Genomic DNA, 20801 nt, shown 5'->3' on the forward strand with positions numbered 1-20801 from the left:
TACAGTTTATGCACGCTCCCTATAGCATGAGGACATTTCAACTTTACCAATAGAATGGACAAAATAACATGAATGTGTCCTTTCTGTACTGGATTGGTTAGTTAATTTATACCAGGTGTCTCCTGTAACACGAGCAAATAATCATAATATAGATTTGTACTCCTCAAACGATAAAATGTTTGTTCAAAAACTTTGAAAAATTATGAAGCCTTTAATCTTAAGATTGTTACCCACTGTTACAACCTCCCTAACATTCACGACATTTTTTTTTTATTTTTATTTAATGAACACAATGCAAAATTATAGTTTCAGACCAATTCACTTACATGCTAGGAAAACATAAATTATCAAGAATAGTAAATATAAAAATAAAAATTAACATACAAAAATATAAAAATCATGCGCTTAAAAATGTCAGAACTAATTCAAATTGTCATTTTACTTACACTCTAAGAAAACAAGAAAATAAAATCAGGGATAAGGTAAAATAATATTAATAAAATAAATTAAATGCCAAAACAGATTACCCTATACAATGTCAGTCATAAAATTTATGAAAATTTAAAAATTGTCTAGCAGGTTTGCACATGTGTGCTTAACGAGCGGCGAACATGTCATCGTCAACGTGCCAACTGAGCATCAAATAGAGAAATGATAAAGCACGCGTGGTAGGTGCGCGCCTCGCGAAACACGTTCGAGCGGACGGCCGCAGCAACACACACGGCCGGCGGCGCGGAGCAACCGCCCCGTCCACATCCCGCAGTACTGTAAAAGGATACGGTCTATCTGAGGTGGGGAATGTAAACGCTTCAGGTAGATTTCTGATAATCTTTATATATTTTTTCTTCAAACTAATAACACAAATATCGACTAACGCAGATGCTTGCCTCTTTCAGAATGAATCGCCTCCTATGAACCAAGCACCCTATCTTCTCTAACACCTCTGGGCTATCGACTTGGTGGTGAATGATTGAGAGATAGTGCACCAGGAGCAACAACTTCCGCCTCAATGCGAGCGTGTCTAGCCCATCCATCCCCGAAACATAATATCCATAGGCTATTTTTATACAACCAGCGTGCATTAGGGAATACTTGACCTCATATGGATCCCAGACAACCGCACTATACTCCAACTTACTGCGCACGTATGCGTCATAGAGAACCTTAGCCTCTCCAACGTGGAATTGCTTGGATATTTTCGATGTATCCCATCACTAAGTAAAATCAGTCTAACTTATTGTTTAAAAATCACTTGTCCATTCTGCATTTGAACATATTGACCGAGGGAGCAGACAACACTATCCGGTAAACGGTTCCAAGCCGCCACGACACGGTTAGATAAAGAATGATATGCAGCTTTAGTAGTAGTGGGAGTGCGAACAATTCTTAGACTGTGACCTCGGGTCCCGCGGCTGGTACTTCCTTATTAATTTTATCGTGAATGTTAGGGAGGTTGTAACAGTGGGTAACAATCTTAAGTTTAAAGGCTTCATAATTTTTCAAAGTTTTTGAACAAACATTTTATTGTTTGAGGAGTACACATCTACATTTTGATTACTTGCTCTTGTTACAGTCACAAATAAACTGACCAATCCAATACAAAAAGGACGAATTTACATAAATTATTAGTTATTTTGTTAGTATCCATCCATTGACTGTTGGTAAAGTTGAAATGTCCACATGCTACACGGAAGTTGTAGATACTGCGATACTCACGGACACTGGCGTCCCTGCAGTTAGCGTCGTACACGTCGCAGGTGTGGTGCACGGTGCGGTCGCGGTAGAAGGTACTGCGGTACTCACTGACAGTGCCATCCCTGCAGTTAGCATCATACATGTCGCAAACGGTGTCGAACGTGTGATGCGCTGTGAGGTCATGATTCCCAGCACATACTCTGCCGTACCTGCGACATTCAAACAATCACTACCCTGCTTAGCCTGGTTGCTAGTGGTTGGGCTCATGCCAAATTGATTTTGCAGTTAGCCCGAGTGACATATTGATTAAATATAGCGACTTAGCCACTATTGCAATTACAGCTAAATTAAAAAACCCTACGCTATATGACAAAATAACATTTTATGCCAAAAATGCCTTATAATTTGGGAAACAGCTATGAAGCACCGCAAGGAAACTCGCTTTTACGTAAATTTAATAGGTTCATCCGTTGAAGAGCTACGAGGCCACAGACGGACATTGGCGTCAAACATACGCCCCTGATGTGCGTCGTAGGCTAATAAATAGACGGTAAGGCAACGTTGTCTGTTGAAACGTAAAAAGCATCTATTTCGGACGAAGGATCGCCAATTCGTTCATGAGTGAGAGTGCGCAGATACGACCTACTGCTAGGCATAAGACTCCTCTCAGCGCCAATACTCTAGAGCTAATCAGGTTCGAAGACCGAAGACAATGTTTAGTAATAATAAGCCGCGTAAGAACTGTACCACTACAGAACTACAGCATAGCCACTTGTATAGGAAGCGACGTGGCACCCCCCCTAACTTGCTAGCTACTTACTTGTCGTTCATGTGTCCGCAGGAGTCGGAGGTGTTGCAATGGTCTAGCTCCGCCTTCCTGACGAAAACAAACAATTATTCATTATAATTTATACCAATCAATTCAATTCGTTTATTACAAATTACTCTTTAATTTTTAAATAACGATGATTGGTCTTTACAGATTTTGGTCCTGTCAATGAAGCCGATCGAAAAATCGTCCTATCGTACCACGAACCACGAACGGGCTAGGACGACCAACCGAAGACGCGATGAGTAACATGCAGTTAGATTTGAGGAGAGAGTCCTAAACCAGTAACTTACTCAAAGTGGAAATATTCCTGGCAATGCTACTAGTAATATTACCCCCAATGGGTAATATTGAGAAACTTTGAAAAAATAATTAGAATTGTATACGTTTTTTACGTGTGCGTATCGATCGCTATAATTTTTATTATATAATATTAGTTGCAAAAACGCTCATTTCATATAATTATTGTTTGACATAACAACAAATGATATATTCACATTATGTAAAGTCTTTATATCTTATAATCTTCATTATATCGAAAAACATTTATTATAACGTTCTTTGAGTATAATGCTTATTTCTAATAATAATCAAATGGTATAACGCTAAATTCATCTAAAGCACAGTGTGAATAACTATGTTTTATATGATGTATTAAGGATATAATTCCAAATGCCCACATAATTCCTTTTTACCCACTCATGTACCCGACTCTCTTTGTTTGTTCTCGGCATGGTAGGCTATACAAAATTAAAAGTGGGGCGGAACTTGTTGTTAGCAACTTACGGCCCAATTTTTAAAAGATCGATAACTAAAACACATGTCAAAATTGACGTTTATTTCGTTTCTGCTGTGATCCCAAAAAGATCTATCTACGATATTTATAATGTCAAAGTGACATTGGTTGCCCGAATCGAGCTGCTTCTGTCAATTATACTAGAACTTATCTAAACCAGAACTTATCGTTATCGTATCGCATTCTTCGAATCGGGCAGTTATATATTTCAAGTATGGCGGAGGGTCGTGCACAATCCGTGCTCTAGCGAGTAAGTTGCTGCGCGCGGTGGGGCGCACCAACTTACTTACGGCACCGTTGGTCATCGCAATCAATATTTTAAATAAGATCTCGACTGAAATAGATTTGTTTAGCTGTTCTCTTACTGAGTTCACAGAGGTCACTTACAAACAATTATGTAATCCGTAATTTATATATATATTAATTATTTTAAATTGATTGCTAATTATATAAATTACAACTATATTTTATATTTTTATTTATTATAAGAAATTATTATGTAACTGCTATTGAATTAATTTTGTGTGTTAAATTGTGTATTGAATGTTTTTTTTAATGTGTAGTATGTAAGCGCTTTGGTACACTACTGTAATGCTTATGTATGCTGAAATAAAATGAAATGAAAAATATAATACCTGAAAAATAGAAACATGAATGATGATACCCTTTAAAAATATACCAAATGTTGTTATATCGAATGACAACAGTCAACACTTTTGAAGTACAATCGGTTTTTTTTTTTGTTGTCGTAGCGTAAACATATTTATGGTGTATCCATGGATTTGCTAAATGCTGCCGCCTATACTTTATCTCCGGTACTCACTCACCTGTATAATTTATGCCTTAGAGAAGGATCATACCCAAAATCCTTAAAAATAAGTAAGGTCTCTCCCCTTTTCAAAGGTAAAGGAAAAAGAGAATGTGAAGATGGGTACCGACCAGTGTCTATCATTCCGTGCGTTGCTAAGGTGCTGGAAAATGGGTTGTGTCAGCGACTGACAGCATTCTTAAATGAGACAAATACATTGTCCGACCGCCAATATGCTTACAGGTCCGGCCGCTGCACTACCGACCTAGCGCGTGAAGCCATACGTAAGATTATGGATGCCCTGGAGAGGAAGCAGCAAGTTGCGATGCTATGCTGCGACCTCTCTAAGGCATTCGATGTGGCCGACCACAGCATCATCGATGCCAAGTTGCTACATTACGGAATAGGTGGTAAAGCTCATAGCCTCCTCACTGACGCTTTGCGTAGCCGATCCCAAGTTGTGTTTGGGGATGGGGGATTAGCTAAGTCCGATCCGCTAGCTACATACATGGGAGTAGCCCAAGGATCGTCGGTTTCTAATATTCTGTTTTCCCTGTTACTGAATGATCTGCCTCAAGCAATGACAACAGCCGACATTTTAATGTATGCAGACGATGTTGCAGGTGTTATAACGGCGCAAAATGTGGATGACTTGGAGACCTGTCTCAACGAAGCCGCAAACCAGTTATCTCGGTGGTTTAGTCTAAACGGCCTAGCGCTCAATTTAACCAAGACTCATTTTATCCATTTTCAAGTCGGTGGCCGCACACCGAGATCACTAAAGGTTCAAGTTGGCGGCGTATTTTTGGAGCAGGTAGAATCCATTACATTCTTGGGTTTTGAGGTCGACCGAAAGCTGTCCTGGGCTCCCCATATAGATAAGCTATGTGGGAAGCTAGGCGGTGCATGCTTCGCACTGCGGCGCCTCGCTCGAGTCGTGCCAAGGCATGTAGTGCGGACGTGCTATTTTGCGACTATCCACTCGCTTTTGCAGTACGGCACAGAGCTGTGGGGGCGAGCCGCGGACTGGCAACGCGCGTTCCGACTCCAAAAAAGAGCCGTGCGCGCGGTGATGCAGTTGTCCCAAGGTACCTCCGCAAGGCCCTACTTCAAGGACCTTGGTATACTAACCTTGCCGTCGGTAATAATATTACAGATCGCCACATATGCCTATAAAAATATATGCCATTTTAAAAAACGCTCTGATTCAGACCGCGTGCTTCGACACCCGAACAGGTTGTTGCCAGTAAAACGACGCCTCGCAAGATCTGAGAAGATAACTCACGTGATGTGCCCGACCGTATATAATAAGTTGCCAGTGTCAATCACCTCGGCTCCTTCTCTAGATTGTTTTAGAAGAAAATTAAAAACTTGGCTTCGTCGACGACGATCGACGAATTTTTAAAGCTTAAATTATAAGTTATACCCAGAGTATATAATTATATTAATGATTGTTATATTATTAATTTTTAATTCATATATTTTTGCGTAAATAATTGACATGTAATTTATAAAATTATACAATAAATGATTATGATTATGATTAAACGATTGGCATGGCACGCACCTAGGGAGCCTAGCCAAGATGCCAATTGGTTGCGCATGAGAGACAGCGTTTCGTTATTGTAGCGTAAACGATTGGCATGCTGGCTACACACCCAGGATGACTGTCCGAAGTGCGGCGACTGAATATACATAATAATATGACCGTTTTCCACCCCGAAGGGAAGAAAACGGATATTTGAGGTCTTGCCGAGGCTTGACCTTTCGGAGATTACCTGTCATACCAATACATGCAATTGTGCTGAGCAGCTAACACCGGATCGAGTCTGCGACCGTCCTGCGCCCCGCGCGGCCGCGCGAGCGGCGCGGGACGCGCGGGGAGGGGCGCCGGCCGGCTAGCGAGCGACGAGTCGCGCGCGCTTCTTTAGTACCTATATGCAATGCCGGCAAGGCCCTTACTCAGGTCAAGCCTCGGCAAGACCTCAAATATCCGTTTTCTTCCCTTCGGGGTGGAAAACGGTCATATTTAAGGTCTGTGCCTTCGGCTTGACCTTTCGGAGAAGTGTTTATCTCCTGCCGGCGACCCCAGCGTACTGTGACCTTTATAACATTGATAGGTGGATATACTTTCAGAGATAATAAAAACAATGAATGTTCCATAAAAAACTTATTATTCATATAAAAAACATGAATCAACAAAAAGAAATAGTATTAACTATGAGATCCACCTCATGGCTCATTCAGTCAAGCTCTGACTGGTAGCAAAGAGAAACAAAAATAATTAAATCAGACTTCTGACAAACATAGAGTGTAATAGTAAGTATAAATGCACTAACAAGGCATTAATCTTTTATAACAATAACCTTCAAATTCAGCTCTAGGAGTTACCCTTATCTTAAAATCACAAATTGTAATTACCTATGAGATCATATTACCAATTATGAAATCAGTCAAATAAACCCAACCATTCTATTAAATAGCTTTAAATGACTCATTTAAAGAGCCCGCGCTGCCAATACTATATTTTGACTTATCAACTTTTTTACAATAATGTTTGAAAAAGTTGATTGAACCGCGCCAGTTTCCTTTTTCTAAAATACGATCCAGTGGAATTTCATTTTGATAATCATATGAGGCTACAGCCGATCTTATAGACCCAGGCCCACATTTTATGCCAAGATCGGAGAAGGGCGCTTTTAGCCAACCTGCGATAATCGTTCGAGACGCCGCTTTTACTACACCCCTAGTGGATATGAACAAGCTGTCTAAACCGTGACAACCTTTCCTTCTGGCCTCAGAAACAGAGATCAAACGACGAACCCATCTTACAACATCCAAGATTTCGTCGTTTCTACTTTTTAACTCCCATCCTGACTGTTGCCTACTGGCCGTATCTGTTTTGGATCCAAAAGATGGCCAAAATATTATAGAAGTGTTACAATCAGAAAAGAAATCTTTGCCTATTGATAGTAACGTTAAGTCATGGATCCTTCGCCCAGATGCCAATAATAAGAGAATAGCCGTATGCCGAGAAACTTGAAATATACTCGTTGGATCTGGAGGGTGATCCTTAAGCCACTGGAGCATATCCTCGATATTCCACACAGACTCAGGCCGTTTATTACTCGAGCGGGCGGATTGCTTTACACTAATCGCTTTCAACATGTATTTTACCAAGGGATGTGCAGACAGCTTCATTTCCTGTTCCGGATCAGATAATGATATGATTGCCGATTTTTGTACTAGAATTGAAGGGTAACTCAATCTTTTGCAGCGATTCAAGTATCCTAGGTAGGTCGCTAGCTGCTGCGGGCGCGGCCTGTTTGGCTCTGCTCCATTCCGTATACACCATCTCCTCCATTGTGACCATGCTGACTTATATGTCTTCCAAGTAGATTAACGCGAGGCTGACAAAAGAAGGTCGATATCTTCGGACTCTAAACCGCTAATCAACTTACTCCACCCCGTATCTTCCAAACCTCCAAATGAAGATTGTATACATCTGGTGGAGGCCTGTTTGTGGAAAGATCCGTGAGATGCTGGTCTAGATTCCAAATTCGAAAAGGCGGCGCCAATGCTCGGCTCCTCACATCTGCTCTCCAGAATACATGTTCCCACCGAGGAACGACGAGCAGATAAATCCCCGATGCCTTGTTCAAGTGCTGCAGCACTCTTGGAATCAGAGGCGGAGGCGGAAACAGCCAAGCCAGCTCGTAGTCCCATATCCTGCTGAAAGCATTCACAAATGACGCCTGATTGTCCCTTGCATCCATTGTTGCATAAAGCGGCACCACTTTCGACTGGAATGTCGCAAATAGGTCTACTTGTGGGACGCCCCATTTCATAAACACCCGAGTTGTCACAGTTCGACTGAGATGCCAATCTGGTAAATTCTTGTTCCTCGACAGACAGTCCGCTATGACATTGTAGCGACCCGGGATGTAAAACGGGACTAACGTAACTCTCAACTCCTGAGCAAGCATCAATATCTTTTTCGTTAGATCTAACAACGTCAGCGATTTCGTCCCTCCTTGATTCCTCAGATAGGATACCACTGTTCGATTGTCTGCTTGTAACATTACCGTTTTTGTGGCAATGGTTTCTTGACAACATTCCAATGCTATTAGGACGGTGTAAAGTTCCTTGCGATTGACGTGCCATAGCTTCTGAGCTGGAGTCCATAAGCCTTCTAAAGTTTCTCCGTTCATCTGAATGCCCCAACCCAGATCTGATGCGTCTGTAGAAAGAAAAATTGACGGTTCTCCTTGAAATATCCGTCCCGGTTTCTCCGAGTTTTCTAGCCACCACTGGCAATCCATCAGGGCGGACACTGGGATTAGCCTTCTGGTCGATGGCTGGTCTTCGGGGAGAAGTCGGCCAGCTCGTTGCAAATTTCGCGTAAAAAGGCGACCCAGTGGAACCACTAATGCTGCGAAACCCAGCTTGCCGATCAAAGAAGATCCTTCTTTCCAATTCCAGAATTTTTTGAATGTCGCTTCGCTTTGATTTGGGTAGCGACTTCAGATTTTGCGAGGTGTCCCACTGAATACCGAGAAATTCCATCTGCTGTGTGGCTTCGAGTACTGACTTTTCTCGATTTACTGTCCATCCTAGCTGACTTAATAGATGAATTGCTGACTTTATGTGACAGTTTAAAACCTCTGGATTTTGATGCGCAAAAAGGAAGTCGTCCAGATAAACCAGAACCCGTATGTCTCTTGACCTTAGAACGCCTGCTACCCAGTTGCTCAGACGAGAAAATGCCAACGGAGCCGTTGCGAGTCCGAACGGGAGAGAGGTCATTCGATATACGTGACCCTTGAAAGCAAAGCAGAGGAACCTTCGATGGCTTTCCTTGATAGGCACGTGGAAATATGCTTGAGACAAATCCAGTTTTCCCATAAAGTCTCCGTTCTGTAAGAATTCTGGAATTTTGTTTTGGTTTATCAGCCTGAACCTTTTGGGTTGCAGATACAAGTTTAAACGTTTCAGGTTGAAAATCTGACGTATTTTGCCATTTTGCTTCGGGATGAGGAATATTTGAGACAAGAAACCCGCTTCCTCTGTTGTCCTTTCGGCTACTCCTTGGGCTATTAGACTTTGTATCTCTGATTCCATTAACCTTGAGGTTTTGGTTGAAAATGCGTCTATGGTTCTCTCGTTGAAGGGTATTGACGGTGGCTTTTTTACGAATGGAATAGAATAACCCTGTATCGTTTTTAAAATCCAGGGAGGTGCCCCGAGGTCCTTCCAGATTTGTAGATAATTTTGTAACCGACCTCCCTGGAACCTCACTTCAGAAACGTCGAACTTTGCCGTGTCGCCGAGTGCGGTCGTTCGACTTCTTGGAGTGGCTCGTTGACTCACTCTGGCGCTTGCGAAAGGATGAGGCTGAAGCACCTGGTCGAGACTTCCATTTTGGTTCCGAACTCTTAGAAGGTCGAGATGTGGCCATCGGTTCTGAGGTGTTCCGGATCTTTTTGACAACCTTCCGGTTTGTAAAATGGTAAGACTTGCCTGATCTTGAAGGAAATATTTTATAAAAACCACCTTCTTCTTTTATAAATTCTGTCAATTTCCGTTCGTCAAACAAACATTCCTCTGATGGCGGTATATCCTGTAGCTTCCCTGACAAGTAGTCTGACCCAGCTTTAAAATATTTTCTGCGCAAATCTATCGCCTCTGATCTGCGAGCGCATGCCAGGTGAAGTAAATCGTCCGAAGTACTCTTAAACTGAGATGACGGGTTAGAGAGGGCTTTCTTCATCTCGTCAAGCAAGACTTTGTCTTTTGATAAGACCTTTTGTATCTCTTCCCCCAACTCCTTACGTTGTCTTAAGAGGCCGTGGGTAATAGTACCCAACACATCGTCCATTCTCAACAACACAGACGAAGTGAACGACTTTTGAGTCAGCCGCTCTAGCGGGGAGTTAACTTTTAAACCGCTGAATACCGGGCTTGCCTTTAACCGCTTCTCCACCTCCTTATATTTAATCTTATTCCAGGACTTGGAACCTAACTTTTGGCAAGCCATTCCTTCGGCTTTAATTTCTACCGTTGGCTCGGGAACAGGGGGCTGTTCCTCTCTAACTTCTGGCAGTAAAAAATCTTCCTGAGAAACTAGATCCGGCGGGCACCAGGTCTCCTCTGTACGCTCGGTTTCTGCTATGGATGAAGCCCCCGAGAAATCCTCTAAGTCATCGTCTGACTCGCTATACCGATGTTGGTCACCATTTGAAAAAGGGGGGGGGGGGGGGCAATTCCTCCCTCTTTTCGAGTCTGTGCAAGAGCTCCGCGAACATGCCCTCGACTTTTTCTTCCAAGAGGTCTATCCTGGATCTTTTTGGTTCGCTCGAACGCGACATGCTTCGTCGCCTGTTTTGACTAGCTGTGCTGCGCTGGCTGCGAGACGCCGAGCTTGATTCCCCCGAGTCCGACTCCGTCTGTTTTAAGATTTTAAGAGCCTCTTTACGACTTAGAAACGTAGGTTTTAATTCCGTCAACGCCTTATTAAACAGCTCTGTCTTCGCGGCGGAACCTCTTATCCTGTTAGCTAAGGCTGGTGGTCCCATTATCAGTGCCCGCGTAAAAGGTCATTGGAGCATTTTTATCTTCATATCCCGAAAAGTTTTCTCGGATACGTGCATCATAGATGGAAAAAAGGCCTTCATCACCTCTACTGTTGGGAGCGCGAATCGTAATTTGTTTAAAATTTGTGGATCAACTTCGCCCATATCTTCCATTGTCGCCTTCACCACTGTCCAAGTCGTCCAGCCATCCGGGTAGTTCTCTTGCACTAAGAGCTTCAAATTCTCCAACACGGAATCATCTTCCGGCGTCGCTGCATGCTCGTCCAACAGCTCCCCTAGCGCCACCAAGTCACCAGCTTCCACCATCTGAAAGCATGTGGTTACATCACCCATTTGCAAACTCCAAAGCAATCCACCACAGCTTGCGCCAACGGCATATTAAACATGTGTTATAGCACAGTGTGTGTATAGCAGTGTGCATTTTTAGCATAAGTCAAGATTGTTAGTTCAGGTGACTGTAGTGCTAGTACGTCAGTAAAAACTTCAAATTTGAAGTTAAATCTTAAAAGCAAACTATGCCTTCAGGCTACAGTCGGGAGTTACACCGAGTCTTGTGGTTGCGGGTATAGGGTCGCATCTGGCCATGCAGCTTCAACTGCGGCTCGATTTGAGCCTCACGGCTGCGGCTGCCGCCGAAAATTTGAGCCGTACGGCTGCGGCTGCGGCTGGCGAGCCGCGTTCTGCTGCGGCTGCGGCTGACGAGCAGACTTCTGCTGCGGCTGCGGTTGACGAGCCCAAGTCTACCGCCGCTGCGGTTGGTGAGCCATCAACAGTCATCGCGAAAAATCACGACTTGTAATATTGTCCCATATCGGGCTGGTGCTCAGACCAATATCTATGATTTTATATGATTGACAATTTCAGATCGCCTTAATAACCGCAACCCGCACAGATAAACTTATAAGCAGGAGAATTCACAGAAAAACCGGAATATACCTATTAACAGAACACTAAAAGGCAAGAAACACAAACGCCTCCAATGATGAACATGCAGAAAACAAATAACTGCGTCTCTATATTAAAACTCGGTCACAAATTATTCGTACGCAAAACAAACCATATTTAATTCAACAGACCCAATCACGGCATATAATAAAAAACCAAATTTACTTACGGTTTTCGCTTTTAAACTCTCATAACACAACACGAACATTACACAACGTTAGCAAATACACAACACAACGCACTGTAGCGGTAATAACAGCGTACTGAAGAAGCGCGCGCGACTCGTCGCTCGCTAGCCGGCCGGCGCCCCTCCCCGCGCGTCCCGCGCCGCTCGCGCGGCCGCGCGGGGCGCAGGACGGTCGCAGACTCGATCCGGTGTTAGCTGCTCAGCACAATTGCATGTATTGGTATGACAGGTAATCTCCGAAAGGTCAAGCCGAAGGCACAGACCTTAAATATACTGTATAACCGTCAACATCTGAGGATGCCTCGTAGAGAGGCGGAACACGTGTCGAGTTTTGTCAGGGGCGGATTAAGAAGGCGCGGGGCCCTTAGCACAATAGATCGCGGGGCCCCCTGGTTTGAAAAAAAAATGATTAAGTGCGAGTCGGACACGCACCCCGAGGATTCAGTACCATCACAACATTTTTATGATGTCTTCATTTTTTTCCACTCGTTCTCGATTCGTTGTTAACATGTTATGCAGTGTATTTTTTGGGTTTCGTAGTCAACTAGAAACTCTTATATAAGTAGTTTCACCATGTCCGTCTGTCCGTGGGTTTGCTCCGTGATCTTTAGTGCTAGATAGCTGTAATTTGGCATGGATACATAAAACATGCATTGCGACAGAACGGGTAAAATAAAAAAGTATTTGAAAAAATTAGGATACCTCCCATACAAAATGACTGTTTTCTTTGATTTTTGTTGGCTTTGACCCTGTAGTGTGGCGTATGGTTGCATAAGGTCTTTCAAAACGAATAACGGTCTCTGAAAACCTTTTTTTTATAAGAAATAATCGCTCCGAAAGAAAAAAATAAGTCCCCCCCCCTCTAACTTTTGAACCATGGGCCCAAAAAAATATGAAAAAATCCTGAAACAAAAGCTTAATCTGGGGGCACGGCCGTGCCCCCGCCAAGACGAGACAAATGGCAAAAGGCAATGCATATCTTTTCTCGGCACGTTTCGTCATATAAATACTTTGAATGAAAACTATAGCGAAAATAGCTTTTGGGTTATTGTGAAAAATCTTCTCTTCTTACTAAAACGTACAAAGTGCTGCAAAGGTCATGTAATGTAACTGATACTTACTAACAGCCCCCGTTTAGCCTTTTTTGACTGAATGGTAACAATAATAAATATAGGGGGGGGGGGGGATAGGGTCGGCAATAAATAAATATTATAGGACATTATTACATAAATTGACTAAGTTCCACAGTAAGCTCAATAAGGCTTGTGTTGAGGGTACTTAGACAACGATATATATAATATTATATAAATACATAGAAAACACCCATGACTTGGGAACAAATATCCATGTTCATCACACGAATAAATGCCCTTACCAGGATTTGAACCCGGGACCATCAGCTTCGTAGGCAGGGTCACTACCCACTAGGCCAAACCGGTCGTCAAATCTGGAGTTGCCGGCGTACATAGGCTAGCGGAGACTGCCTACCATCAGGCAGGCCGTATGCTTGTTTGAGTTGTTTGCCACCCACGTAGTATAAAAAAAAACATCTCCCGGAGGAACTAAAGTTGCTAGAGGGAAACGCCTTAAAGCGCAGTCTTACAAACTGGCTCTTAGAGCGTTGTTTTTACAGCGTAAAGACCTATTTCGAATACCAACAGTATCCAAATATTTCGTTATATAATTGCATTACTTGTGATACGCCTATTATGTTAACTAATTCAATTATTTCGATTTGACATTTAGTATTTATTTAAATTTATTTTTTATAATTTTACTGATTATAAATTTGCACGCTTGCATGCAAGCTAGATACATGAACTCTAACACTGTATTGTAAAATCCCCATACTGTATCGATGCAAATAAGTAAATAATTTCTGATTTCTGATCATTGCGTACGTACTCCCGCCATACTGACAGTCAGAATGGCGAGTGTACTGTTTTTTGGTAATAACTTTAAGTGCCGGGGGGAACATTTTTTTAAAGGAGTTACTAAATATTACAAATTAGGTACAAAAATATAGTGTGCTTTTTGTTTAGGTACACCCGCCATCCTGACTCTCATCTGTAGACCCAGTGGCGGTCCTATCTGTAGAGTGTAGACCCACTCACCGCCGGGCCGGTAATGCTCGAAGCCCAGGTTGGCATGGAGGTTCGAGCTTCGCGGCCGCAGCGACTCGCCGCTGCCCAGCGACACCGCTAGCTCGGGCGGTACTACTGTAGATGTAGACCCAGTACCGGTCCTACCTGTATACCCAGTCCCGATCTTACCTATAAACCCAGTCTCCGCCATGCCAGTATTGTTCAAATCCAAGGTTAGCCTGGATATTCAACCCGGAGGGCCGCAGGTCTTCGCCGCTATCCACATCGGTCGCCGTATTATTGCTATCAGTCCGAGCAGCCTTGTCATTATTATATTGTTCTTTGTCATCTGTACTAGCATACCACGCATTAGACCGTCGTTTCCTGTAAGAGTGTAAAGCAGTAATAAGATGGGGTTTTTAGGGCTAGCCAGGATGACAATCGTTTGTCGACAAACGCTAATTACTTAAATGATAAAAATGTATATCCGCTCCTTGGGAAACACTGAACCAAATTATGTTTCATTTAATAATGAGGTTGTTCCATTTTGTAATGAAGAGATAAATACAATTTGTTCTGCAGAAGTGGGCCATTCGTGAAATATATAAAATGCCATAGAGACTCACTTAGAGATAATTTTAACCAAACAGGTTCACTGCGAAGGTCATTTTGACACTGTAGTGAACTCTTGTCTGGTGCGGCGTCCGAAATATGTAACATACCCTTGGTGCGAAGGCGATAATGTTGTGATATTTTTTTTATGTTAGCATAGTCAGCAAACGAGCAGACGAGCCGCCTGATAGGAAGCGATCATCGTCGCCCATGGACATAAGCAACACCATAGGAGCCACTTAAGCGTTGCGGACCCTTGAGAACCCTAAATACCCGCTTCTTGAAGAATCCCATGTCGTAGCGCAAAGGAAATACCTCAGGAGGCAAGACATTCCACATTCCGCACGTTCTAGGAAGAAACGAGCGAGATGCCCGCTTTATTCTTGGTGTGCCATGTATCTAAAAAGTGTGGATGAACTTTGCTCCTTTGGCAGGTACGCGTGTGTACCGACGCCGAAGTTTTAGGGAAAGTTTAAAAAGTGCTGGCCAGCAAGACATCATACGACAAGCTCTCAACAACTACCGTCTGATGGTTGTAAGGTGAAAAAATTATTCATTATTCATTATTTTTCAATATACAATACTTCTTGTAGTAACGAAACGGCCAAGCCGCTTATTTTGACTACCATGCCATTGGCTCTACAAGAGATCTGATAACTTTTCTTTCTGACAATGTGAGCCTTATGTTTTAGTCTTGGCAACATTTTACATGAAAATGTTTTTGATGGGATTTTACTTCTTTTGAAAAGTTGCTTATGACAATCTTTCATCCTCTAATTTAAAGGGATAGGGTGATTTACTTTTTAAAGCCTGAATTACGCATCTGGAAACATATTTCATACCATCTGCTTTTTTTACTCATTCTCCATTCAAACTTCAACCCCTTTTTTATACCACGACGGTGGCAAGCAAGCATACGGCCCGCCTGATGGTAAGCAGTCACCGTAGCCTATGGACGCGTGCAACTCCAGAGGTGTTACATGCGCGTTGTCGACCCTTTAAAAATCTGTACAATCCTTTTTTGAAGAACCTCATACTGTAGACCCTCGGGAAAACCTCGGCAGGTAGCTCATTCCACAACCGGAGCGTGCGCGGGAGGAAGTTCCTCTTAAACCGCACAGTGCGTGACCATTTAGGTTCTAGGGTGTGAGGATGAACATGAAAATTGAAGTTGGAGGTAGGTACATATGCTTGCATAAAGTTGATAGGTGTGCATTAACGTTAATAGTTGATTTAATTTATTTATATTGCACTTGTAAATAATTTTAACCGATTTTTTTATATTGTGTACGTTATCCCCACGTCCGCTAGGAAAGGTTTTATTTATTATTTGTGAGCAATGGCGAAATTGCTTATAGAATTCCTAAATAAGTTCATCTGTAAAAAAATCTTGTTTGTTTTAAGGGTTTCACTCCTCAGAAGTAAAAAAAAGCGGCCAAGTGCGAGTCGGACTCGCCCATGAAGGGTTCCGTACCATTTATGAGTTTTATGAAGTATTAAAAAAAACTATTTATTAGATCTCGTTCAAACCAATTTTCGGTGGAAGTTTGCATGGTAATGTACATCACATATTTTTAGTTTATCATTCTCTTATTTTAGAAGTTACGGGGGGGGGACACATTTTACCACTTTGGAAGTGTCTCTCGCGCAAACTATTCAGTTTAGAAAAAAATGATTAGAAACCTCATTATCATTTTTACCTCCTCACCTATCCATAGATACCCCACACGTATGGGTTTGATGAAAAAAGATTTTTTGAGTTTCAGCTCTAAGTATGGGGAACCCCCAAAATTTATTGTTTTTTTTTTCTATTTTTGTGTAAAAATCTTAATAAGGTTCATAGAATACATCTACTTACCAAGTTTTAACAGTATAGCTCTTATAGTTTGGGCCAAAAGTGGCTGTGACATAATCGGACAGACAGACGGACATGACGAATCTATAAGGGTTCCGTTTTTTGCCATTTGGCTACGGGACCCTAAAAACGGAACCCTTATAGGATCACTCGAGTCTGGCTGTATGTCTGTCACAGCCATTTTGCTCTAAAACTCGTTTTGGTGGCGTTATCTCGCTTACCGCTCCGCTGCCTCGCTGCGATCCAGTGGACAACCTTAGATTTACATGTTGTAGATGCTAAAATGTTGGCGACGAGCCCTCTGGTCTGGTTTCTGCTACTAATCTCTTAATGTCAATACTTGCATAACATAGTTATAAATGAATATCTTGTTATAACTTACCCAAATACATAATCCACAAATTCAACAATCTCCGGCGAAGGTGTGACTCGTCCAAAAATTGGAAAAATACTATATTTTTGAGAGGTGGGGGGCCTGCTTCGCCTCCGCGCCGGCAACGGTCCGACGCTCACGTCTGCAAAACGATATATATATTTTTTTATGGTAGAGGAGGCAAACGAGCAGACGGATCACCTGATGGTAAGATTAATACGATTTCCTTGTATTTAAGATAAATCCCAGTAATGGCATTTATTTGGGAATTATGGATGTTTACTTTGTATTCAGCTATATTTTATTTATTTAAACTTTATTGCACAAAAAGAAACCTTATCGTACAAAAGACGGACTTGATGCCAAAAGGCATTTTTTACCAGTTACCAGTCAATCTTAAGGTAAAGCAGAGAGATATTATGTAATATATCCCACAACATAAGCCTCATTGAGCTTACTGTAGGACGGTCGATCGTGTAAGGTGGCGTTTCCACCAGATGCGAGAGATGTGTTTGTTAACCAATAGGATTACTTCCCTTAGCGCAACAGAACTGTAATCTGTAATTTTCTATTGGTTCTTAACAAACACATCACTCGCCACGCATTCTCGTACAACTCTGGTGGAAAGGTAGCGCAATTGTCCATAATTTAGTTATATTACTTATTCAGTTCAATTAATTCATTGATTAAAAAAAGCGGCCAAGTGCGAGTTGGACTCGCCCATGAAGGGTTCCGTACCATTTATGACGTATTAAAAAAACTACTAACTAGACCTTGTCGAAACCAATTTTCGGTGGAAGTTTGCATGGTAATGTATATCATATATTTTTTTCAGATTTTTCATTCTGTTATTTTAGAAGTTAAAGGGGGGGACACACTTTTTTTTTACTTTGGAAGTGTCTCTCGCGCAAACTATTCAGTTTAGAAAAAAATGATATTAGAAACCTAAATATCATTTTTGAAGACCTATCCAAAGATACCCCACACGTATGGGTTTGATGAAAAAAATTTTTTTTTTTTAATTTTATAACGTATTAAAAAAAACAACTTACTAGATCTCGTTTAAACCAATTTTCGGTGGAAGTTTGCATGGCAATGTATATCATACATTTATTTTTGATTTTTCATTCTGTTATTTTAGAAGTTACGGGGGGGGGGACACATTTTACCACTTTGGAAGTGTCTCTCGCGCAAACTTTTCAGTTTAGAAAAAAAATATATTAGAAACCTTAATATCATTTTACAAGACCTATCCATAGATACCCCACACGTAAGGGTTTGATGAAAAAAGATTTTTGAGTTTCAGTTCTAAGTATTGGGACCCCCAAAATTTATTGTTTTTTTTTTTTATATTTTTGTGTAAAAATCTTAATGCGGTTCATAGAATACATCTACTTACCAAGTTTGAACAGTATAGCTCTTATAGTTTCGGAAAAAAGTGGCTGTGACATAATCGGACAGACAGACGGATATGACGAATCTATAACGGTTCCGTTTTTTGCCATTTGGCTACGGAACCCTAACAACACACTGTTCCAATTATTGTTAGTTTTAAATTCATCTATGAGTTAGTTTACTAAAGCAAATAAAAAAATTATATTAAATTAAATTATATTAATACTTACACTGAGAGCAGATTAACGCGACTACAAGCAAAAAGCGGAACATGTTGTATGAGAGGAACTTTACAGCGGTATCGTTTTAATTATGATTACACAGAATTCAATTATAAGTCTAATAACTTAATCAACTTTGACAAAATAATGTTCACTAGCGGAAAATGCATAAGAGATAATTTTAATTAAATGTAAACACGTGGAAACGTGCTTCCATTCCTGTATGACGTGCCATTTAACCGATAACTTTCGCATCATATAAAATAGGCTCAATTTCATAACTGGGATGATAATGACGCTTAAGCCATAGATAAATAAGTACCTAAGCATAGATTGCCCACTGCATACATCAATTTTCTTACTAAAATAATAATAATAATAAATAAATTCTTTTATTTCAGATACATGCGATCCATAATTACACAATCATTAATATTATAGCAATTTTGATAAAAATAGCTAGACAAAATATAAATTAATAAGAACAAATATACATTAAAATTACAATACTTACTTAATTACTTGTACACATAAAATTAAAAATTAAAACGAATAACATTGATACAATTGACAATTGATAAAAACTAATAAATCAGTTCGACGCCCTGTGCAGCTTATCCCAATGAAGCTGGAAAGGGCCGTCTAGGCGCTCTGCCACCGTCTGAAGGAGGCTATTCGGGCTGCCGCGCAGGCGCCTCACCAAGGACGCAACGCGCTTGCGGATTATGGCATGGAAGCCGTCCGTACGTCTCTCGCAAAACATCCCCGATGCACTGCAATGGCGCGGCAGCCCCAACAGCATCCTAAAGCTATTATTATATTGGACGCGTAGGGCGCTGAGAGCCCGTAGTGTGTAGTTAATCCATAGGCTGCAAGTGTAAAACGATTGACAATACGCCTTAAAAAGGGTAACCTTAGTTTCTTTAGTACACCTTGCGAACCTACGAATCAACATATTGCTCCTTACTGCGAGCGCCCTACGCTCCCTCTCCACATCTTTGTCGTCACTCACTAAAAGGCTAATTATGTTCATAGTCGACATCTAGCGTCAAGTAGCGGACTTATCAGTACCGCTGCTTGGCACTAGATGTCTCGAGTGTCGCGCCTGTCGAAAAGTGTATTGCTCAACAATTTACAACTAATATTATAAGCAAAAATTGTTGAAAATAGAGTTCCGATTAATCCGGTTATAATATAAGCTGAAAATGGTTGAGCATTAGACTTTTCGTTTGTTTCGAGATCTTTTGTCAAGTGTTGTACTGATAAATTCGCTTCTTGACGCTAGATGTCGACTACGAACATAATAAGCCTTTTAGTAAGAAAACAGATGCTTACTTTCTTAGGGAATAGTATAGACTGTACTAAGCGAGATATTTTAAAATTATCCGCTACGCTGTCGGCGATTGACCAGAGAGAGGTTGCAAAAATAATTATCTGTGCGCTCCCATATAGAATGTCGAGCAAGGTCAATAAAAGGGTATTTCACTACAATTCTTTATTGTATAACCTTTCCTTGTACAGTAGTACGATTTCGTATTTTGATACGAATAAATTTATACAAGATTTTGTTATGTCCCATAAAAGAACCTACCTACCCAGAAGATGTCTAGTAGAGTGTGCTAACCTGTTAGCATATAATATTGAAGACCCCGTCGTGGCTAGCGCGGCGTCTAATAGCCTTAAGTCACGTAGTATTTTACGCCTTGGTAGCGTAGGTTTTGAGATGGAGCCGTCTGGAGATTTGAATTTAAACTAACCGCTACGACAACGTGTGCACCAGCCGGCTCCGTTCCTATTGATCACTGCGATGCTAGTATGTTTAGTAAAACCGATTTATTGAACTTAGTTCACCAAAATATCCAAGGATTTGCCTGTAAGGAACTTGAAATTGATTTGTTTTTACAGTCCGACAATATTGACGTTCTCTGTATTACTGAACACTGGCTTAAAGGTCATGAGTTTATGTTTAATTTCAATAATCATAATATAGTAAGTTCTTTTTTTAGGAAATCCTGCAATCGCGGCGGGTCATTGATAATGGTGAAACATAATTTAAAAAGTAAGGAACGTAGAGACATTGTTGACATGTCTGTGGAACGGCATATAGAACTTTCCTGTGTTGAGTTGGAACAATTTATAATTGTATGCGTGTACAGGCCCCCATCGGCGGACTATAACTTATTTGAATCGGTCATAGATGAAGTACTTAGTAGTATTTTTAGAACTCCGAAAAATATAATTGTGTGTGGCGATTTTAATATTAACTTACTTGAAAATTCGCCATTTTGTGGAAGGTTATTAAATACTTTTAAATCCTTCAATTTAGTCAATGTATTTTGTGAGCCTACTCGAATCACAGCAACCAGTGCTACATGTATAGATAACATCTTTAGTAACAAGGATGCGAT

The 20801-nt window shown here is 41.3% G+C and overlaps 1 protein-coding gene across 3 annotated transcripts in view; it reads right to left on the reverse strand.

Annotated features, from left to right (window-relative positions):
• LOC133526206 (uncharacterized) overlaps nucleotides 1–18681 on the reverse strand; it is a 49269-nt gene extending 30588 nt beyond the window's left edge. The window contains exons 1-5 of one of the 3 annotated variants that reach the window (XM_061862736.1): nucleotides 18403–18681; nucleotides 16787–16919; nucleotides 14127–14321; nucleotides 2516–2572; nucleotides 1804–1904 (exon numbers count right to left, since the gene is read on the reverse strand). In XM_061862736.1, coding sequence (XP_061718720.1) covers nucleotides 1804–1904; nucleotides 2516–2572; nucleotides 14127–14321; nucleotides 16787–16919; nucleotides 18403–18445 — 529 coding nt within the window. In that variant the 5' untranslated portion in view covers nucleotides 18446–18681. The remainder of the gene's footprint in view (nucleotides 1–1803; nucleotides 1905–2515; nucleotides 2573–14126; nucleotides 14322–16786; nucleotides 16920–18402) is intronic. The other 2 variants (XM_061862729.1, XM_061862745.1) reach the window with 2 other exon arrangements.
• Between the last annotated feature and the right edge of the window lie 2120 nt (nucleotides 18682–20801).

The sequence above is a fragment of the Cydia pomonella genome, chromosome 1 (assembly GCF_033807575.1).
Source record: "Cydia pomonella isolate Wapato2018A chromosome 1, ilCydPomo1, whole genome shotgun sequence".
NCBI lineage: Eukaryota > Metazoa > Arthropoda > Insecta > Lepidoptera > Tortricidae > Cydia > Cydia pomonella.